The sequence below is a fragment of the Oncorhynchus masou genome, chromosome 19, assembly GCF_036934945.1.
Source record: "Oncorhynchus masou masou isolate Uvic2021 chromosome 19, UVic_Omas_1.1, whole genome shotgun sequence".
Taxonomy (NCBI): Eukaryota; Metazoa; Chordata; class Actinopteri; order Salmoniformes; family Salmonidae; genus Oncorhynchus; species Oncorhynchus masou.
Genome location: NC_088230.1, coordinates 21,452,299 through 21,473,879, shown reverse-complemented (window position 1 = coordinate 21,473,879; position 21,581 = coordinate 21,452,299). Strand labels below are relative to the sequence as shown.

The 21,581-nt window shown below is 42.3% G+C and overlaps 1 protein-coding gene across 1 annotated transcript in view; it reads right to left on the bottom strand.

Moving 5' to 3' along the window:
* The window catches only part of LOC135505997 (solute carrier family 35 member F1-like), a 155,078-nt gene that overhangs the window by 86,689 nt on the left and 46,808 nt on the right, over nucleotides 1–21,581 (bottom strand). The window contains exon 2 of the mRNA XM_064925317.1: nucleotides 12,257–12,432. Within this exon, the coding sequence (XP_064781389.1) occupies nucleotides 12,257–12,432 (176 nt within the window). The remainder of the gene's footprint in view (nucleotides 1–12,256; nucleotides 12,433–21,581) is intronic.

Below are 21,581 nucleotides of genomic sequence, written 5' to 3'. Positions count from 1 at the left end.
GTCTGTCATATTGAGGTATCGAGCTATAAGTTAAACCTGATCAATCAAATGGATAGGTGTAAGCAAGTATGGTAATTCCAAATGTCCTTAACTTGGTGTCTTCACTAGACAGAGAGAGATGGGAGGGGGAAGAACATTTTTTGTTAAAGGATGAAAGTGAGAGAGAGGGAGAGAGGTGGGAAGAGAGTAGAAGACAGAGAGAGAGATTGAGAGAGAGAGAAAGACAGCAGTTCAAATTTATTTGATTTAACTAGGCAAGTCAGTTAAGAACAAATTATTATTTACAATGATGGCCTATGTACTTAGACTTAAGTATTTCACCAACTCTTCTCTTACAACTTGTTAGGCAATCATAGGTACCTACAGGGGAAGGATGGTCAGCCACATTGGAGGGTGATTTTTACTATTGAGAAGGAGGCCGTGCTGACCGAGATCCATGCTGGTCATTTTGGAGTGAAGCACGACTGCCAATATCAACATGCACTTCTTCTGATGGGGAATTGTCAAGGAGGTGGACAGCTGGGCAAGTTAAATAACCTTTTGTTTATCAATCACATTCTGCTTGTCACACCCTGATATGTTTCACCTGTCTTTGTGCTTGTTTCCACCCCCCTCCAGGTGTCGCCCATCTTCCCCATCATCCCTAGTGTATTTATACCTATGTTCTCCGTTTGTCTGTTGCCTGTTCGTTTTGCTTGTGAAACCTACCATTGTTTGTTCCCTTGCGCCCGTCTGTTTCTTGCTCCTGTATCCTAGTCCTTTTGACCCCTCCTTTTGACCCTTCAGCCTGCCTTGAGCCTGCCTGCCATTTCATACCTTGGCCCACCTCACTGTATAATTGACCCCTGCCTGCCCTGACCCTGAAACTGCCTGCCGTTCTGGACCCTTTACCCCTGCCTGCCTTTGACATGTCGTTTGCCTGCTCCTGTATTAGAAATAAACTGTTTTGTTTCTTCGACACTGTCTGCATCTGGGTCATACCTGAAACGTGATACTATTATGTCTGAAATTATTATGATTTCAATCAATGTCATCTCAAAGAGCATACAATGTTTCAATTTGTCACTTTTTACTTAAAAGGTCAGTACCCTGTCTCGCCTGCCAGGGCAAAGACTGTGGCGCCGGTGTTGAAGCCTATCAAAGTTGTTTCAACATGGCACATGATCGGTAAGTGTCCCAATTCCAATTTTAAAATGATAAGTTGCTTTGTAATGGTTGCTTTATTTGACCACAGCAGAGTTCAATATTATATATGTGTGTGTGTCAATATCCTTACAAATATAAAAATCTGCATACTTGTCACGTTCTGACCATAGTTCTGTTATTTTATTCTTTGTTTTAGTATGGTCAGGGCGTGAGTTGGGGTGGGCAGTCTGTTTTTCTATGTTGGTTTTTGTGTTCGGCCTAGCATGGTTCACAATCAGAGGCAGGTGTCGTTAGTTGTCTCTGATTGAGAATCATACTTAGGTAGCCTGGGTTTCACTTTTGGTTTGTGGGTGTTTGTTTCTGTTTGAGTGTTTGGGCCACACGGTACTGTTTAGGTTTTGTATATTTCACGTTTATTATTTTATCAATATTTACACTTACCACGCTGCGTTTTGGTCTGATCCTTACTCCTCCTCAGACGAAGAGGAGGAAATCCGTTACAATACTGTATGACAGATACGGGTAAGAATAAAGTCATCTTCTCTAACACTAAGTGTTAGGGGTGGACCTCATCGGACCATTCACTAAATCCAGGAATGGCAACAGCTGGTGTCTGACGGCGACCCATCACTTTACCAAGTGGGTGGAGGCAAAACCCATTAAGGTCAGTAAAGGAAGAGTATGTGCTTAACTCTAAATTCCCTTCTGTAACCCATTTAAAAAGGGTGCTTGGAACCAAATGTAGATTTTAGTTTTGTATGATACCCATCAAGGACCAGACTGGTGAGTCAACACCTACGGTTCTCCTGAGGACATCTTGAGTGAACGAGCTCATGAACGCTAGAACAAGGTATGGATGTTATTAGGTTATATTCTGTCACCAATGGTTTGTTTAATTTATTTTTTTACAATTTATTTTTCCATGGTACATAATCAGACATTTTAATATCTTACATTGTCAATCGCTTTCCTACCCTCTCCTCCAGGTTTGGTGATTGGACCAACCAGACCCTCGATATTGCAATGGGCAAGTCCTTTGATTGGTACCAGGAAGGGTGGGAGAACAACCTGAAGGTAATTCTCTTTGCACACAACAGCAGGTCTTCACCGAGTACGAACAGGAGCCACAGCTGTTGACTGAGGTAAACAATGCCATTGTATATACAATTATTGTATATACTGTAGTCTTTCAAATGTGTGATCGACTTAGTGTTGTTGTTTGTCTATTGCTATTTTTGCATAACATACTTTCAGATCACTGAAACCCCACCTGATGTGGTGGAAGTTGTCGAACCAGATCAGAAGGCCTTCGAGTACTACCTTCAGGCACAGACTGAGAAGGATGTGGAGGTTTTAGACCAGGTAAAAATGATTGTCTGCTGTTAATTTATTTTCTGGACCTCCACGAGATATGTAAGAAATGTATTTGTAATATGAATTATAATTGCATTTATTCCTGTTATCAATCAAGTTGAGACAACATCGACAAGGCGCAGGAGAATCCGAAGGAGAACAACCGGAGCAGAATCAAGAAGGGGACTAAGTGCTACGACATCCGGGCAAATTACTTGGTTTGGAAGAAGGACAAAAGGAAGGCCAGACCTGGGAAACCTCGCTGCTCTTTCGCTCCTTGCTGAGGTCACCATCTGTTAAAGTGAATCTACAAAATATCATAACTATTTGCATTTGCACACAAAATAACCTGAAGCTAGTTTTAGTTTTCCTAACACTGATATATTTTATGACGCCCTACACTTTAGTGAAGCCCAATAGATAAAGTTAGTTAAGCTTTGGTTGCCATTTGAGAAGGCAAGAAATGATAGTTATGCTGAGCTTGTAAAAATGTACCTCTTCATTTTACCTCTCCAAGTTACTTTAGGACCATCAACTGTCTGAGCCACCCAGGAGGTATCCCATCCACCAGAAGCAGTGAGTTTGGATCAGTCTGATTCTCTGGTCTTCTTGGTCGGAAGCTTGAGGTAGGCTATACCTTCCTTAAGTGTTGAAAAGTACATATCTCCCATTTATAACACTGCACTAATCAAATCAAATCTTCTCACCGTAAACCTGTGTTTACTTGTTTACGTCTGTCTTCTACCCTGTTCTCTTTAACTCTGCTGCTGTTCTCCAGGACCCAGGGGTTCTGCCCAACACCTGGACATGGATGTCCTCCATTACCAAATCACACCCTCCAACTTTTCATTATATCATCTACAGCTACTGTTATTGTCATGTTGTCATCTGCCAAGAAAGTTTATGCTCTATCATAGTGGGCATATCATGTGACATACGTATATAAACACTGAGGTCTCCCTCTTCAAATCCCCCTTCTGAGACTGGCTGCCTGTTGAGAACAGGTGACAGGCAGAACCTCCCACCCACACAACAACCACCTGCTCTATATTCAACACACCAGAATTTTAGTCTGATTGCCATGTGAGTGTAGAAAAAAATTTAATGAAAATAAATTAAATTACACACCTTATGTATTAAAATCTTAAATATTGCCAGGTTGGTTTTCACAGCTGTTTCACAAGGTGTTCATTATTGTAAGTTATCCTTTGATTGTATTTATTTGCTCCACATTATTCATTGTTGTGTCCTAGGACCTACTAGACATGTATATTCAACCACAAGGGTATATTAATGTGTTATGTGAGATTGAAAAAATATAACATAAGAGAGGACTACTGAAATGATATTATTTCAGTGTAGATGAGAGACTGGGCAGGTAATATAAAAACATGACAGCCAGACAAGCCAGCGTATGAATCAAACGGATTTGCATAGGAATGGAGTGGAAATGAGCTGACTTTGTGTTCTGTAAGTTAAAGTAACTTTAAAGTGTCAAGCAGATTACACATTTTCTTTGCCATTTCAAATCAAATGTATTGGTCACATACACATATTTAGCAGATGTTATTGCGGGTGTAGCGAAATGTTTGGAACACTGCACTCATCTGTCAAATTTACAAACCGTAACATTTAAAGACATGGATTTCATGTTATAATTGTCAACAAGGTACCCAAAAGTAGTTTGAAGTAATGTTTTCATTTTATTAGCTAAACAAAACTTGTTAAAACAGTAAAATTATCACAGAAATCAGCCTTGTTTGCATAGCGATGATGAAAGTCAGATAACACAAACCCCAGCTGCAAACTGTCTCCAGTTTATACAAGTCCTTTCCTGTCCAATTCATCTCCAGCTCGTATCCCATTAAGCATAGATTAAGCATAGCAAATATATAATGTAATCTAGTTTGATTAGATGCACCGAGAGGACAGTTTTTTTTTTACAATAAACAGCCTTCAGAAAGTATTCACCACCCTTGAATTTTTCCACATTTTGTTGTGTTACAGCCAAGATTTTGTCACTGGCCTACACAATAAATACCCCATAATGTCAAAGTGGAATTATGTTTTGACAAATTACATAAAAAATGTAGACCTGAAATGTCTCGAGTCAATAAGTATTCAACCCCTTTGTTATGGCAAGCCTAAATAAGTTCAGGAGTAAAATAATGACTTTAATGGCTGTGATAGGAGGAAACTGAGAAAGCAATCCTGTACAGATGAAAAAAATATTCCAAAACAGAAAAAGAAAAACTAAAAAACAACCTCACCCGAGCATCCTCCTCAAACTCCTGCTGACTTTCAAAGATTCTGCCTTTAATTTCCTGCCGGTAATAGGCTACAATTGCAGTCTGCAACCTTTCTCATGTGGAATGCCAATTTATTTGACCATTTCTACTGATCTGCATGCCAGTTATGGTTTTCATATGCACATTTTCATGGAACAGTTTAATTTCATTTATAATAATGTCTTCGTATCTCAAAAGCATTGTCATGTGATTAATCAAAATTCTATTGAAATCTAAGAGGTCTGTCCATGACATCTACAGTGCCTTCAGAAAGTATTCATACCCCTAGATTTATTCCACATTTTGTTGTGTTACAGACAGAATTCAAAATGGATTAAATATACATTTTTATACATTTTTCCCCTCACCCATCCACACACAATACCCCATAAAGATAAAGTGTAAACATGTCGTTCTTTTAAGTAACGGAACGCAATCAACCTTGCTAGCTAGCCAGCTAGCCCCCGAATAGCAGCACTGTAGAAACTATTACACTCGACGGAACGACTTGATTAGTGTAGTGTCAACATCGCAGCCACTACCAGCTAGCCTACTCCAGCAGTACTGTTTCATTTCAATCATTTTAGTCAATAAGATTCTTGCTACGTAAGCTTAACTTTCTGAACATTCGAGACGTGTAGTCCACTTGCCATTCCAATCTCCTTTGCATTAGCGTAGCCTCTTCTGTACCCTGTTAACTATGTGTCTATCTATCCCTGTTCTCTCCTCTCTGCACAGACCATCCACACCGCGTGGCCGCGGCCACCTAATCTGGTGGTCCCAGCGCGCACGACCCACGTGGAGTTCCTGGTCTCCGGTAGCCTCTGGAACTGCCGATCTGCGGCCAACAAGGCAGAGTTCATCTCAGCCTATGCCTCCCTCCAGTCCAGTTCCTGGCACTGACGACAGCCTAGTCCTCATCTTTTTCCCAAACATGGATGGTCTCCTATTCTCTCTTCGTCCACCCACGTGTTCCCACCCCGAGAGCTTCTGGTCACCCATCTCATCTCTCCCAAGTGGTCATTCTCTCTCTCCTCCTTACCCATCTATCTATCGCCTCCTTTGAATTCCATGCTGTCACAGTTACCAGCCCTTTCAAGCTTAACATTCTTATCATTTATCGCCCTCCAGGTTCCCTCGGAGAGTTCATCAATGAGCTTGATGCCTTGATAAGCTCCTTTCCTGAGGACGGCTCATCTCACAGTCCTGGGCGACTTTAATCCCCACGTCTACCTTTGACTCATTCCTCTCTGCCTCCTTCTTTCCACTCCTCTCCTCTTTTGACCTCACCCTCTCACCTTCCCCCCTACTCACAAGGCAGGCAATGTCGACCTCATCTTTACTAGATGCTGTTCTTCCACTAACCTCACTGCAACTCCCCTCCAAGTCTCCGACCACTACCTTGTATCCTTTTCCCTCTCGCTCTCATCCAACACTTCCCACACTGCCCCTACTCGGATGGTATCGCGCAACCTTCGCTCTCTCCCGCTTCTCTTTCCTCTTCCATCCTTTCATCTCTTCCCTCTGCTCATACCTTCTCCAACCTTTCTCCTGACTCTGCCTCCTCAACCCTCCTCTCTTCCCTTTCTGCATCCTTTGACTCTCTATGTCCCCTATCCTCCAGGCCGGCTCGGTCCTCCCCTCCCGCTCCGTGGCTCGATGACTCATTAATGAGCTCACAGAACAGAGCTCCGGGCAGCCGAAATGGAGGAAAACCCGCCTCCCTGCGGACCTGGCATCCTTTCACTCCCTCCTCTCTACATTTTCCTCCTCTGTCTCTGCTGCTAAAGCCACTTTCTACCACTCTAAATTCCAAGCATCTGCCTCTAACCCTAGGAAGCTCTTTGCCACCTTCTCCTCCCTTCTGAATCCTCCTCCCCCTCCCCCCCCTCCTCCCTCTCTGCAGATGACTTCGTCAACCATTTTGAAAAGAAGGTCGACGACATCCGATCCTCGTTTGCTAAGTCAAACGACACGCTGGTTCTGCTCACACTGCCCTACCCTGTGCTCTGACCTCTTTCTCCCCTCTCTCTCCAGATGAAATCTCGCTTCTTGTGAAACAACCTGCCCGCTTATCCCCTCCTCTCTCCTCCAGACCATTTCCGGGGACCTTCTCCCTTACCTCACCTCGCTCATCAACTCATCCCTGACCGCTGGCTACGTCCCTTCCGTCTTCAAGAGAGCGAGAGTTGCACCCCTTCTGAAGAAACCTACACTCGATCCCTCCGATGTCAACAACTACAGACCAGTATCCCTTCTTTCTTTTCTCTCCAAAACTCTTGAACGTGCTCTCCCTCTATCTCTCTCAGAATGACCTTCTTGATCCAAATCAGTCAGGTTTCAAGACTAGTCATTCAACTGAGACTGCTCTTCTCTGCATCACGGAGGCGCTCCGCACTGCTAAAGCTAACTCTCTCTCCTCTGCTCTCATCCTTCTAGACCTATCGGCTGCCTTCGATACTGTGAACCATCAGATCCTCCTCTCCACCCTCTCCGAGTTGGGCATCTCCGGCGCGGCCCACGCTTGGAACCTGACAACCTACCAGGTTGGCGAGAATCTGTCTCCTCGCCACGCGCTCTCACCACTGGTGTCCCCCAGGGCTCTGTTCTAGGCCCTCTCCTATTCTCGCTATACCCAAGTCACTTGGCTCTGTCATAACCTCACATGGTCTCTCCTATCATTGCTATGCAGACGACACACAATTAATCTTCTCCTTTCCCCCTTCTGATGACCAGGTGGCGGTAATGCATCTCTGCATGTCTGGCAGACATATCAGTGTGGATGACGGATCACCACCTCAGCTGAACCTCGGCAAGAAGGACTGCCCGTTCCATGATCTCGCCATCACGGTTGACAACTCCATTGTGTCCTCCTCCCAGAGCGCTAAGAACCTTGGCGTGATCCTGGACAACACCCTGTCGTTCTCAACCAACATCATGGCGGTGGCCCGTTCCTGTTTCATGCTCTACAACATCCGCAGAGTACGACCCTGCCTCACCCAGGAAGCGGCGCAGGTCCTAATCCAGGCACTGGTCATCTATTACTGCAACTCGCTGTTGGCTGGGCTCCCTGCCTGTGCCATTAAACCCCTACAACTCATCCAGAACGCCGCAGCCCGTCTGGTGTTCAACCTTCCCAAGTTCTCTCCATCACCCCGCTCCTCCGCTCTCTCCACTGGCTTCCATTGATTCCGCTACAAGACCATGGTGCTTGCCTACGGAGCTGTGAGGGGAACGGCACCGCAGTACCTCCAGGCTCTGATCAGGCCCTACACCCAAGCAAGGGCACTGCGTTCATCCTCCTCTGGCCTGCTCGCCTCCCTACCATTGAGGAAGTACAGTTCCCGCTCAGCCCAGTCAAAACTGTTCGCTGCTCTGCCAATGGTGGAACAAACTCCCTCACGACGCCAGGACAGCGGAGTCAATCACCACCTTCCGGAGACACCTGAAACCCCACCTCTTCAAGGAATACCTAGGATAGGATTAATCCTTCTCACCCCCCTCCCTTAATGACTTAGATGCACTATTGTAAAGTGGCTGTTCCATGGATGTCAGAAGGTGAATTCACCAATTTGTAAGTCGCTCTGGATAAGAGCGTCTGCTAAATGACTTAAATGTAAATGTAATGTTTTTAGACATTTATTAAAAATGAAATCCAGTTTCCTCCATCAGCTCTACATCACCCCATCTAGATTGCACAAGTTCAACCCTGATGTTTTAGATGTGGCTCAGATGAAGGAACATTCCCCCAATCCACTTGGCAGTGTTCAAAACTACACAGGGGGTATGCAATACCATATTCTCAATTCATGGGGTTCCATTCCCTTTAGTCCCTGAGGTCTGTCTACTGGGTAACTTTACTAATTCCAATCTTAGGCAAAGCCATAATATAAAGCTAACAGAAATATTGCTAGCGATTGCCAAGAAATGTATAGCCTTGAAATGGAAATCGGATTCCCCCCTGCCAGTTGCAATGTGGCTATCAGAAGTAAAAAGTTGTGTCCCACTGGAGAAAATCACTTACTGCTTGAAGAATAAGTTAGACACTTGACAGAATTTGGCAACCTTTTGACTATATGGAGAATCTCCCCTCACATAACATTGATTGTATCTCTAAATAATCCTCACGTAATGTTTCCCATGTAGCCTACGGCAGGTGACCGACCATATGATAATGATATATATATATATATATAAGGTTATTGTAAGATTATTGTCACTGTTATATTGTCTAATATCTTTTTATTTTTGTTTTGAATGTTCTTAATTGGAAAATGCTAAAATAAAAAATACAAATTACTGAATGAAATGCAGAATTATCATTTACACGAGTGTTCACACCCCTGAGTCAATACATGTTAGAATCACCTTCGGCAGCGATTACTTCTGTGAGTCTTTCTGGGTAACTTTGTATTCAGTGCATAACGTTAATTTCTTTGCAATTTTTTTTTGCAGCTTTACTTTAGTGCTTTAATGCACAAAGGATGCGCATGTTTTGGAATAGTTGTATTCTGTACAGGCTTCCTTCTTTTCACTCTGTAAATTTGGTTAGTTTTGTGAAGTAACTACCTACAATGCTGTTGATCTATTCAGTTTTCCCCTATCACAGTCAATAAACTCTGTAATTGTTTTAAAGTCACCATTGGCTTCATGGTGAAATCCCTGAGAAGATTACGCCTGTATCTTTGTTGTGACTGGGTGCATTGATACACCATGCAAACTGTAACTAATAACTTACTTCACCATGCTCAAAGGAATATTCAATGTCTGCTTTTTTTATATTCCCATCTACCAATCGGTGTCCTTCTTTGCTAGGCATTGGAAAACCTCCTGGTCTTTGTAATTGTTTGAAATTCAATGCTTGACTGAGGGACCTTTCAGCTAATTGTATGTGTGGGGTACAGAGATGAGGTAGTCATTCAAAAATCATGTTAAACAGTATTATTGCATACAGAGTGAGTCCATGCAACACATTATGTGACTTGTTAAGCACATTTCCACTCCTGAACTTATTTAGGCTTGCAATAACAAAGGGGTTGAATACTTTTTGACTCAAAGCTTTTCATTTTGTATTAATTTGTACAAATTTCGAAAAACATAATTCCACTTTAACAATATAGCTTATTGTGTGCAGGCCAGTGACAAAAAAACAACATTTAATCCATTTTAAATTCAGGCTGCAACAAAGTCCAGGCGTGTGAATACTTTTAGAAGGCACTGTAAATCAACCAGACAGGTCCTACAGGCCCTTTTGTCACACCTGGACTACTGCCCAGTTGTGTGGTCATGTATGGTAAAGAAGGACACACAGTTGAAGTCGGAAGTTTACATACACTTATGTTGGAGTCATTAAAAGTCACTTTTCAACCATTCCATACATTTCTTGTTAACAAACTATAGTTTTGGCAAGTCGATTAGGACATCTACTTTGTGCATGACAAGTCATTTTTCCAACAATTGTTTACAGACAGATTATTTCACTGTATCACAATTGTAGTGGGTCAGAAGTTTACATACACTAAGTTGACTGTGCCTTTTAACAGATTGGAAAATGTCATGGCTTAGAAGCTTCTGATAGGCTAATTGACATCATTTTAGTCAATTGAAGGTGCACCTGTGGGTGTATTTCAAGGCCGACCTTCAAACTCAGTGCCTCTGTGTTTGACATCATGGGAAAATCAAAAGAAATCAGCCAAGACCTCAGATTTTTTTTTTTTTTTTTTTTTACATAATTCCACAAGTCTGGTTCATCCTTGGGAGCAATTTCCAAACGCCTGAAGGTACCACGTTTATCTGTACAAACAATAGTACGCAAATATAAACACCATGGGACCACACAGCCGTCATTCTGCTCAGGAACGAGGCGTGTTCTGTCTCCTAGAGATGAATGTACTTTGGCGCGAAAGTGAAACTCAATCCCAGAACAACAGCAAAGGACCTTGTGAAGATGCTGGAGGAAACAGGTACAAAAGTATCTATATCCACAGTAAAATGAGTCCTATAACGACATAACCTGAAAGGCCACTCAGCAAGGAAGAAGCCACTTCTCCAAAACCGCCATTAAAAAGCCAGACTACGGTTTGCAACTGCACATGGGGACAATATTGTACATCTTGGAGAAATGTCCTCTGGTCTGATGAAACAAAAATAGAACTGTTTGGCCATAATGACCATCTTTATGTTTGGAGGAAAAAGGGGGAGGCTTGCATGCCGAAGTACACCATCCCAACCGTGAAGCATGGGGGTGGCAGCATCATGTTGTGGGGGTGCTTTGCTGCAGGAGGGACTGGTGCACTTCACAAAATAGATGGCATCATGAGGGAGAAAAACTATGTGGATATATTGAATCTCAAGACACCAGTCAGGAAGTTAAAGCTTGGTCGCAAATGGGTCTTCCAAATGGATAATGACCCCAAGCATACTTCCAAAGTTGTGGCAAAATGGCTTAAGGACAACAAAGTCAAGGTGTGGAGTGGCCATCACAAAGCCCTGACTTCAATCCTATAGAAAATGTGTGGGCAGAACTGAAAAAGTGTGTGTGAGCAAGGAGGCCTGCAAACCTGACTCAGTTACACCAGCTCTGTCAGGAGGAATGGGCCAAAATTCACCAAACTTATTGTGGGAAGCTTGTGGAAGGCTACCCGAAACGTTTGACCCAAGTTAAACCATTTAAAGGCAATGCTGCCAAATACTAATTGAGTGGATGTACTGCTGGGAATGTGATGTGATGTGGGAATGTGATGAAAGAAATAAAAGCTGAAATAAATCATTCTCTCTACTATTATTCTGACATTTCACATTCTTAATATAAAGTGGTGATCCTAACTGACCTAAAACAGGGGATTTTTCTTTGGATTAAATGTCAGGAATTGTGAAAAACTGAGTTTAAATGTATTTGGCGTAAGGTGTAAGTAAACTTCCAACTTCAACAGGAAGATTAAAGTTTGACCAGAACAGAGCAGCACGTATTGCACTTAGATTTACATGGAGGGCAAATGTCAGTGGGATGCGTGTCAATTTCTCCTGGCTCAAAGTTGAGGAGAGACTGACTGGTCTTTGTCCGAGGTGTTGATGGGTTAAAGGTATCAAACTGTCTATTCAAGTTCAGACACTCATCGGTACCACACAAGACTTGTAGCCAGAGGTCTCGTCACAGTCCCCAGGTCCAGCACAGAGGCTTGGAAACGCACAGTATTAAATAGAGCCATGACTACATGAAACTCTGCCAGCCCAGGTAACTCAAGCTAGCATTAAAACCAGTTTTTAAAAAACTGATAAAAGAACACCTTGCTGGGTACTGTGAAGAGATAGACATTTTTTTATATTTTGTATTGTATTTTGCATTATATTATGTAGTGTTATGTATATTATTATTTGTGTTTTGTTTCCTGTTTGGACCCCAGAAAGAATTGGGGAACATAATAAAATATTGTGTCTGTGTGTGCCTGCATGCGTGTCCAGTGTCGTACCTTGCCTGACGGCGAGCGTGGTGGTGTAGACTAGGAACAGCAGGATGTAGTTGAGAAAGCTCTGGAACACGGGCGTGTTGGCGTGGTATTCATGAGCCAGGTACTTGCTGGTCAGCCCGATGCCACAGACGAGCAGAGACAGGACCTGGCCCAGAGCCAGAGTTACCAGAAGTTCCCTGGAGAGGAGAGGCAGGATAGAAGACAGTGTTACTACACACTGGCATTACAGTACAGCGACTAAACCATAGACTGGAAAGGGCATTGGAACGCAGCTTGTGTACTACAGTACATTCACATAGAGTGCATTCGGAAAGTATTCAGACCCCTTGACTTTTTCCACATTTTGTTACGTTACAGCCTTATTCGAAAATGTATGAAATTGTTTTCTTACTTCATTCCACACAATACCACATAACGACAAATCAAAAACAGGGTTTTAGAAGTGTTAACAAATTAATAAAAACAAAACAATATCACATTTACATAAGTATTCAGACCCTTACTCAGTACTTTGTTGAAGCACCTTTGGCAGCGATAACAGCCTTGAGTCTTCTTGGGTATGACGCTTGTGGTGGTAATTATTCTAATCAAAGGAGAGACTTTTAGATTTCTTCAAAACTAGCAAACTTTATTAATAATTACTGCAGTAATGGAGCGTTAACGTTCACCCAATGTTGTAAAGTTCAAGCCCAAATAAGCAGGGTTAGGTTACAACATATGTAGAAATATGTAGAAATTATACAAAGAAGGTACATTGTCCTCTCATTCAACAGACATCAATATTTAAATTACACCAAATGTTCTGTGTCTAGTTCATTTACTGCTTGTTTATACAGAAATACTAATGTAACATAGGATACTAGGCCCTTCCCTCAGAATAATGGAGTCCAGTATTCATCTGCCATGTGAGAGAAATAAACTGGAGGGAGGGTCTGCCTGGCACTGGCAGACAGGCACACAGACACTAATCATAGAATGGAATGCATTCTTCAGCTTATCACCAAGCCATCATAAAACTACTTTCAGCGTTAAACCTCAGAGGCTCCCCTCAGAAAAACAGACCGTGAATGTACTAATATAGGAATACATTCTAATATAAAAGTAATGTGATTAACATAATGTTGTAATTCTACAACACGCTACAACCTTGGCACACCTATATTTGGAGAGTTTCTCCCATTCTTCTCTGCAGATCTTCTCAAGCTCTGTCAGGTTGGATGGGGAGCATCGCTGCACAGTTATTTTCAGGTCTCTCCAGAGATGCGCGATCGGGTTAAAGCTGGGCCACTCAAGGACATTCAGAGACTTGTCTTGAAGCCACTACTGTGTTGTCTTGGCTGTGTGCTTAGGATCGTTGTCCTTCTGGAAGGTTCTCTCATCTCCACAGAGGAATGCAAAAAAATGTTGGTACCCTTCCCCAGATCTGTGCCTCGACACAATCCTGTCTCGGTGTTCCTGGGACAATTCCTTCAACCTCATGGCTTGGTTTTTCTCTGACATGCACTGTCAACTGTGGGACCTTATATAGACAGGTTTGTGCCTTTCCACATCATGTCCAATCATTTGAATGTACCACCGGTGGCCTCCTATCAAGTTGTAGAAACATCTCAAGGATGATCAATGGAAACAGGATGCACCTGAGCTCAATTTTAAGGGTCTGAATACTTCTGTAAATAAGGTAAATAAGCTATTTAAAAACCTGATTTCACTTTGTCATTATGGGGTATTGTGTGTATATTGAAAAGGAACATTTTTTATTTAATAAATTTTAGTATAAGGCAAAAACGTAACAAAATGTGGAAACAGTCAAGGGGTCTGAATACTTTCCGAATGCACTGTAACCGCATGGCCAGTGAACAGAAGGTTCTTGTCTTTAATTTAAAATATTTGAAAGTGGGTATTCAAGTGTGTATTCTTCCTTATGCCTGTGTATTTAGGCTTCCATGGTCAGGTGACATGGTCTGGTAAAAACTCATGGCCCTAGCTACAACAGCAGATCAACATGTGTCCATATCAACCACAGACCCATCTCTCCATCCCATTGTCTCCCACAGAGTTGTCACCTTCTGAACTCATTACAACCTCGCGTCTCCAGCTGTGTGAGGCACATCCAGGTCTTCCAGTCTGATTTATATTAGGACAGGATTTCCAAACACCCTCCATCTGTTTCACCTGTTCTTATGATTGCTTCACCTTCTCCAGGTGTCACTTATTTTCCCCAGTGTATTTATCCCTGTTTCCTGTCTCTCTGTGCCAGTTCGTCTTGTATGTTTTCAAGTCAACCAGCGTGTTTTCCCGTGTTCCTGTTTTCTATTATTTTTTTCTAGTCTTCCCGGTTTTGACTCTTGCCTGTTTTTTCTGGACTCCGTACCCGCCTGCCTGACCCTTCTGCCTGCCCTGACATCGAGCCTGTCTGCCACTCTTTACCTCTTGGACTCTGAATCTGGTTTTGACCTTTTGCCTGTCCACGACCATTCTCTTGCCTTCTCCTTTTGGATTATAATTAAACTACAAAGACTCTAACCATCTGCCTCCTGTGTCTACATCTGGGTCTCGCCTTCTGCCCTTATACCATCAGCCATTGTGACACTTAGCCTGGCTTCCTCTCCTTCTTCAACAGGTGGTTCGGGACACTGAGCTTCCTCACTGGGCTTACTGTACAGTGCGGTCTCAAATGAATCCCCATTCTCCATAAAATGTAGTACTTCTGGCCAATGACATCCTCCTTTATTCCCATATGGTGCTCTACTATTGGCTATAACACTCTATTCCCTTGTTTTGGCCCAAGCCTGAACACACACCACCTCTCAGGCCACCTGTGGAGTCTTTGATTGTGTATGTGGTGAAATACAGTAGTGGGACCTGTCAGTCCTGGCTGGAGATGAACGGGATTAAGAAAGAGCTGTCAATCAAGTCTAATCACACACACACACACACAACCCTCTCCCCCCGTAGACAGACCACAGTGCACAAATCAGCCCCTTCACTGCTCCCTCTACACCTACACACAGGCACAGGGACCAAGGAGAACACGCATGGGCACACACACCCACTGGAAGAGACATGTGCAAATGTAAAGCAGCTCCAATGTAATATCTGCATATCCAGTACAGAGCTGTAGTAAAGGACCAAAAACAGGCATACACGCAATCCAGTCAATATACATTAATACTTGTTCCGTTGACTCAGTTAATTTAAAATCTCATTAGGAATGACTGGGAAATAATAGGAAGTGTATGCGTCCTTATAGAGGAAAAGGACAAAGAAACGAGGTATACAATAATATGATACAAACATGAAGAGGTAAACCAGACAGATGCACAGTCAACTCAGGGAAACCAATTAGATCCACTGCTACCCCTGGAGCCTGGACTGCATTTCAGCAGGAGGGAATTAGCATGCAACATTTTCAGTGTCACAGACAAGTTATGATATTAAAAAAGGACAAGCACCAACAGTGAACTGATCTGAGTGTTTCATCTTAGTAAATATTCAGAGGTACTGCTTATGAGACACACTACAGGTGGTGTTGATATCATTGACTATACTTATTTTTTGTATACCCCCTTTTCTCCCCAATTTTGTGGTATCCAATTGGTAGTTACAGTCTTGTCCCATTGCTGCAACGCCGTATGGACTCGGGAGAGGCAAAGGTCGAGAGCCGTGCGTCCTCCGAAACACAACCCAGCCAAGCCACACTGCTTCTTGACCCTCTGCTTGCTTAACCTGGAAGCCAGCCGCACCAATGTGTCAGAGGCAACACTGTACACCGCCACAGGAGTCGTTAGCGTGCGATGGGACAGGAACATCCCTGCCATCCCTGCCAGCCCCCCCCCCACCCCCCCCAGTTGTCTTGAACTCACCGAAGTCAGATTTCCCAGTTAGCAGTGTTTTGAGCGCAGCAGAAATCATGCTGGATTGACAGCATGGCCATGTTTGCACTTAGCCACTAATTCCTTCCAAACCATTCATTGTTGAATTTGCGATTTCCAACTTGTCCACTGGCCAATGAGCACCGATACGTTTTACCTATAATTTCTCTTCATTATTCATTTTCATAATGACAAAGATTAAAAAGCATTTGCCAGTAGATTGTCAACTTGATTCATGATGATGACTGCTAGCTTGCTAGCTGAGATTTTGAAAGTATGGTGTTGACATGATCAGTCCAATCAACGCTATTGTACTTATAACATGATTTGACGTCATTTGATCTGTTGCCAATGACCTTGAGCCTTCTTGGATGGGCACTTCTAAAGTAACTCTATGGCAGCACCCAAGGGGCTTGAATTTTCAAGGACTACCCTTAGATTTGACGGTGACGTAGAGTAACAGAACACAGCCAATCACGGCACAACTAGAGAACATTACCCAATCATGACGCAACTAGAGAACAACTGAAGCACCTGCATTTTGGAGCTGCACTCACTCAAGAAAGAAACTCAAGAAAGAAAAGACCATGTTTGTATGCGGCTTTATTAACTCAATTATTTTTTATATTCTTTGCAAGCTGATATGTGACACTGATATGTGCATTAATGCCAAAATAACATGCAAAACAGGCAACCCCCCACAACAACAACAAAAGGTGTTTTTATTTTACATTTCTAATAGAAATGTGGGGATCAAAACACCTGCCTGGAATGACGGGTCACCACTGCATACACTTTACTCAGTCGATATACATTAATATTGGTTCCCTTGACTCAGTTAATTTAAAATGACTGGGAAATAATAGGAAGTATGTGCGTCCTTATAGAGGAAAAGGTCAAATGCCAGCGTTTGAAATTAGGTACACAATAATAAGATACAAACATGAAGAGGTAAACCAGACAGACGCACAGTCAACTCAGGGAAACCAGTTTGATCCACTGCTACTCCTGGAGCTTGGACTGATAATTTCAGCAGGAGGGAATTAACATGCAACGCTTCCAGCTCCACAGACAAGTTGATATTAAAAAACTGAGACGCTAAGGACAAGCCACAACAGTAACCTGACCTGAGTGTTTCAACTTAGATAATATTCAGAGGTGCTGCTTATGAGACACACTACTTAAGGTGTTGATATCATTGACTATACTTGCTCTGCTAATGTTAAATATGACCAAAAACCTTAAACATCAAATACTTCATGCTCATCTCTCTGTGCTGAAATGCAAAGCAGTCTCACCACTCCCACATTTGGTTTACTATCAATTGATGTGTAATGTAGAGTTTCTCAACTCTTCACGGGTTCCACCAAGGCTGTGTTGGTGGGTAATTCTGAGATAACGACATTATCTGATGGAGCAGAGATATCCAACTGCTCCAAGCCTCTCTTTCTTCCTCTGCAGCTACTGAAGCCTATTGTGGAGAGTTTATTTTCCAATTTTTTCCCAGACACCTTTAATTACAGCTGTAGGCTGTAAGCATTTCTGTGTGGAGCCAGATTTATAACACTAGGAGAAGCAGAGATGAGAGTCTGGGAGGGCAATGTAATGTTTGTTAGTTTGCATTATCTAGCTGAGCGTCAAAGGGCTTTAGTGTATATAAACTGCTGTGCTGATCACACTGTACTGCTAGCCCATTAGCAGCTGCTGATGATGGGATTTCAAGTCACATTGGCTTAAATCTGCAAATGCACAGGTAGGCCTACACAGGCCCTGAGAGTTACACTCTGAACACCTAAACCAGGGGTAATCAACACTTACCCTACGAGGTCTGGAGCCTGCTCGTTTTCCGTTCTACCTAATAATTAATTGCAGACACCCTAAATCAGTCCCTGATGGGAACAATGAAAAAGGGTCCAGAGTTGAGTTTAAGGGACCTAAACGTACAGTATTCACTTTAAAGAGCAAATTGAGAAGTTCATACTACGGATGCATGAGATAGGTGAACATATCAGAATCGGATGATATTAGCTAAAAGTGCCAACATCGGTATCGGCCAATGTGCAAAACCGATGTCAAAGCTGATGTGCGTACCTATATAATGTTGGTACATGATGTGCAACACAGCATTCCTAAACTAGCCCACAATGTCTGCTGTGTGAATCGAGCAGTCAACAAGTCGAGCAGTCATTTGAAAGAGTAGCAAAATGTCAGCGAGACAACTCAAAAGGCGAAATCCATTTAAGCCAAGATCATGGAATTCATTGCCATTGAAAATCAAATCATTCTCTGTTGTGGGTGATGTTGGCTTTCACCGACTGGTCAAGCACCGGTACACACTACCAAGTGCATTATTTTTCAGATGTTGCCCTACCGGAGTTACACAGTAATAGCATCACTGCTATTAGCTTCACGACATACATACTATGGAATGCTGTTTGGGTCTTTGCGTGTCAAAAAAGATACAGTAGCACTGTCAAAGCTGTACAAAAAAGTCTGTAAACACCTGCCACGAACAATGTGTTTACAATACCGCGTTGTAATAAATAATCATTTGATCGACTGTAACTTCTGGTGTAGCTAGCTTTAGCTTGGTACCTAGCTAGCACCAATACAACCAGCCTGAAAACAATGACCAGTACAACCTGCAGTAATGTTCATTATTCTTAGCAATGATTTAGGAATCCTTGTGAGTAAGTATTAGCTAGGTTGCCACTTGTTGTTTGCTTATTGAAATTGAACTTCAGTTCATGAAGATAAATAGCTAGTCAGCAGCAGCTTAACCTTGTTGACCAAAGATGACATTATAAGCAGCCAAGCCAGCTAGCTTCATCTGGCTCGTGAGGCTCGACCGCACCGAGTTATGTGTTGTGAAGCTAGCCACAATAAGGATTAGGCACAATAGTGGAATTTGCGGTTTGCCTTCAAAATAAAATTCTGTCATTGACAGTGATGCAAATGTATACAAATAGTAGAATAATGCCATACTTTTATTTTGAAGGCAAACCTCAAACTCCACTATTGTGGCTAATCCTTATTGTGGCTAGGTTCACATAGATGGATCCGACCACCATTAATCAAATAAGAACTGTCTTATAAATGAGGGTTACTTTAGATGATGACACCTAGCTAAATAGTTAGCTGCTACTGAAACAGATGTTGTGTATCTTTTTTGATACACAAAGACCCAAACGGCGTTTCATAGAAATCCTGGTTGAGAATGAAACGACTGAACAAATGAACAACAAAACAGCAAAGCAAGTAAGTGAAAGAAATAGGTTTTGATTATGTTTTACTGGTAATGGGGACATACGTAAATGCCAAAAAAATAACTTTTTGGTCAGTGTGGTGTTTGTGTAACCTTTATTTAACTAGGCAAGAGAGTTAAGAACAATTCGTATTTACAATGATGGCCCGGACGACACTGGGCAAATTGTGCGCCACACTATGGGGACTCCCAATCACGTCCGGGTGTGGTACAGCCTGGGTTCAAACCAGGGACTGTAGTGACGCCTCTTGCACGGAGATGCAGTGCCTTAGATCACTGCGTCCATGTGTGTGTGTTAACTATTTAACTGTACAAGTAGCTTAAAAGGCCACTAAAAATGTAAATATCGGTATCGACCAAAAATGTATTATCCGTGCATCACTAGTTCAAATTATAGCATATGATGGTACACCATAACACACATACACACACAGTTACTGGCAGCAGTCAAACATAAATCATCTCTCTATCAAAACCTAGCTATGATATGACCAGAAAACAGCGTATTCCCATAGGTGCACATTTATGCATGGTTTCATTGCACTAAAGAAATAGAGATTTGCAGTTGAAGTCGGAAGTTTACATACACCTTAGCCAAATACATTTAAACTCAGTTTTCACAATTCCTGACATTTAATACTAGTAAAAATTCTCTGTCTTAAGTCAGTTAGGATCACCACTTTATTTATAATAGTAGAGAGAATGATTTATTTCAGCTTTTATTTCTTTCATCAAATTCCCAGTGAGTCAGAAGTTGACATACACTCAATTAGTATTTGGTAACATTGCCTTTAAATTGTTTAACTTGGGTCAAACGTTTCGGGTCGCCTTCCACAAGCTTCTCAAAATAAGTTGGGTGAATTTTGGCCCATTCCTCCTGACAGAGTTGATGAAACTGAGTCAGGTTTGTAGGCCTCCTTGCTCACACACGCTCGCACAGGGCTTTGCGATGGCCACTCCAATACCTTGACTTTGTTGTCCTTAAGCCATTTTGCCACAACTTTGGAAGTATGCTTGGAGTCATTTTCCATTTGGAAGACCCATTTGCGACCAAGCTTTAACTTCCTGACTGATGGCTTGAGATGTTGCTTCAATATATCCACATAATTTTCCTTCCTCATGATGCAATCTATTTTGTGAAGTGCACCAGTCCCTCCTGCAGCAAAGCACCCCCACAACATGATGCTGCCACCCCCGTGCTTCACGGTTGGGATGGTGTTCCTCGGCATGCAAGCCTCCCCCTTTTTCCTCCAAACATAACGATGGTCATTATGGCCAAACAGTTATATTTTTGTTTCATCAGACCAGAGGACATTTCTCCAAAATGTACGATCTTTGTCCCCATGTGCAGTTGCAAACCGTAGCATGGCTATTTTTGTGGCTTCTTCCTTGCTGAGCAGCCTTTCAGGTTATGTCGATATCGGACTCACTTACTGTGGATATAGATACTTTTGTACTTGTTTCCTCCAGCATCTTCACAAGGTCCTTTGCTGTTGTTCTGGGATTGATTTGCATTTTTTGCACCAAAGTACATTCATCTCTAGGAGACAGAACGCGTCTCCTTCCTGAGCAGTATGATGGCTGCGTGGTCCCATGGTGTTTATATTTGCGTACTATTGTTTGTACAGATGGACGTGGTACCTTCAGGCGTTTGGAAATTGCTCCCAAGGATGAACCAGACTTGTGGAATTATGTAACATTTTTTTCTGAGGTCTTGGCTGATTTCTTTTGATTTTCCCATGATGTCAAACACAGAGGCACTGAGTTTGAAGGTCAGCCTTGAAATACACCCACAGGTGCACCTTCAATTGACTCAAATGATGTCAATTAGCCTATCAGAAGCTTCAAAAGCCATGACATCATATTCTGTAATTTTCCAAGCTGTTTAAAGGCAGTCAACTTAGTGTATGTAAACTTCTGACCCACTGGAATTATGATACAGTGAATTATAAGTGAAATAATCTGTTTGCAAACAATTGTTGGAAAAATTACTTGTGTCATGCACAAAGTAGATGTCCTAACTGACTTGCCAAAACTATAGTTTGTTAACAAGATATTTGTGAAAATGGTTGAAAAACGAGTTTTAATCACTGCAACCTAAGTGTATGTAAACTTCCAACTTCAACTGTAGATAGCAACCAATTTAATTTCCTGTAAAGAAATTATATTCAATATGAATATATTTTTA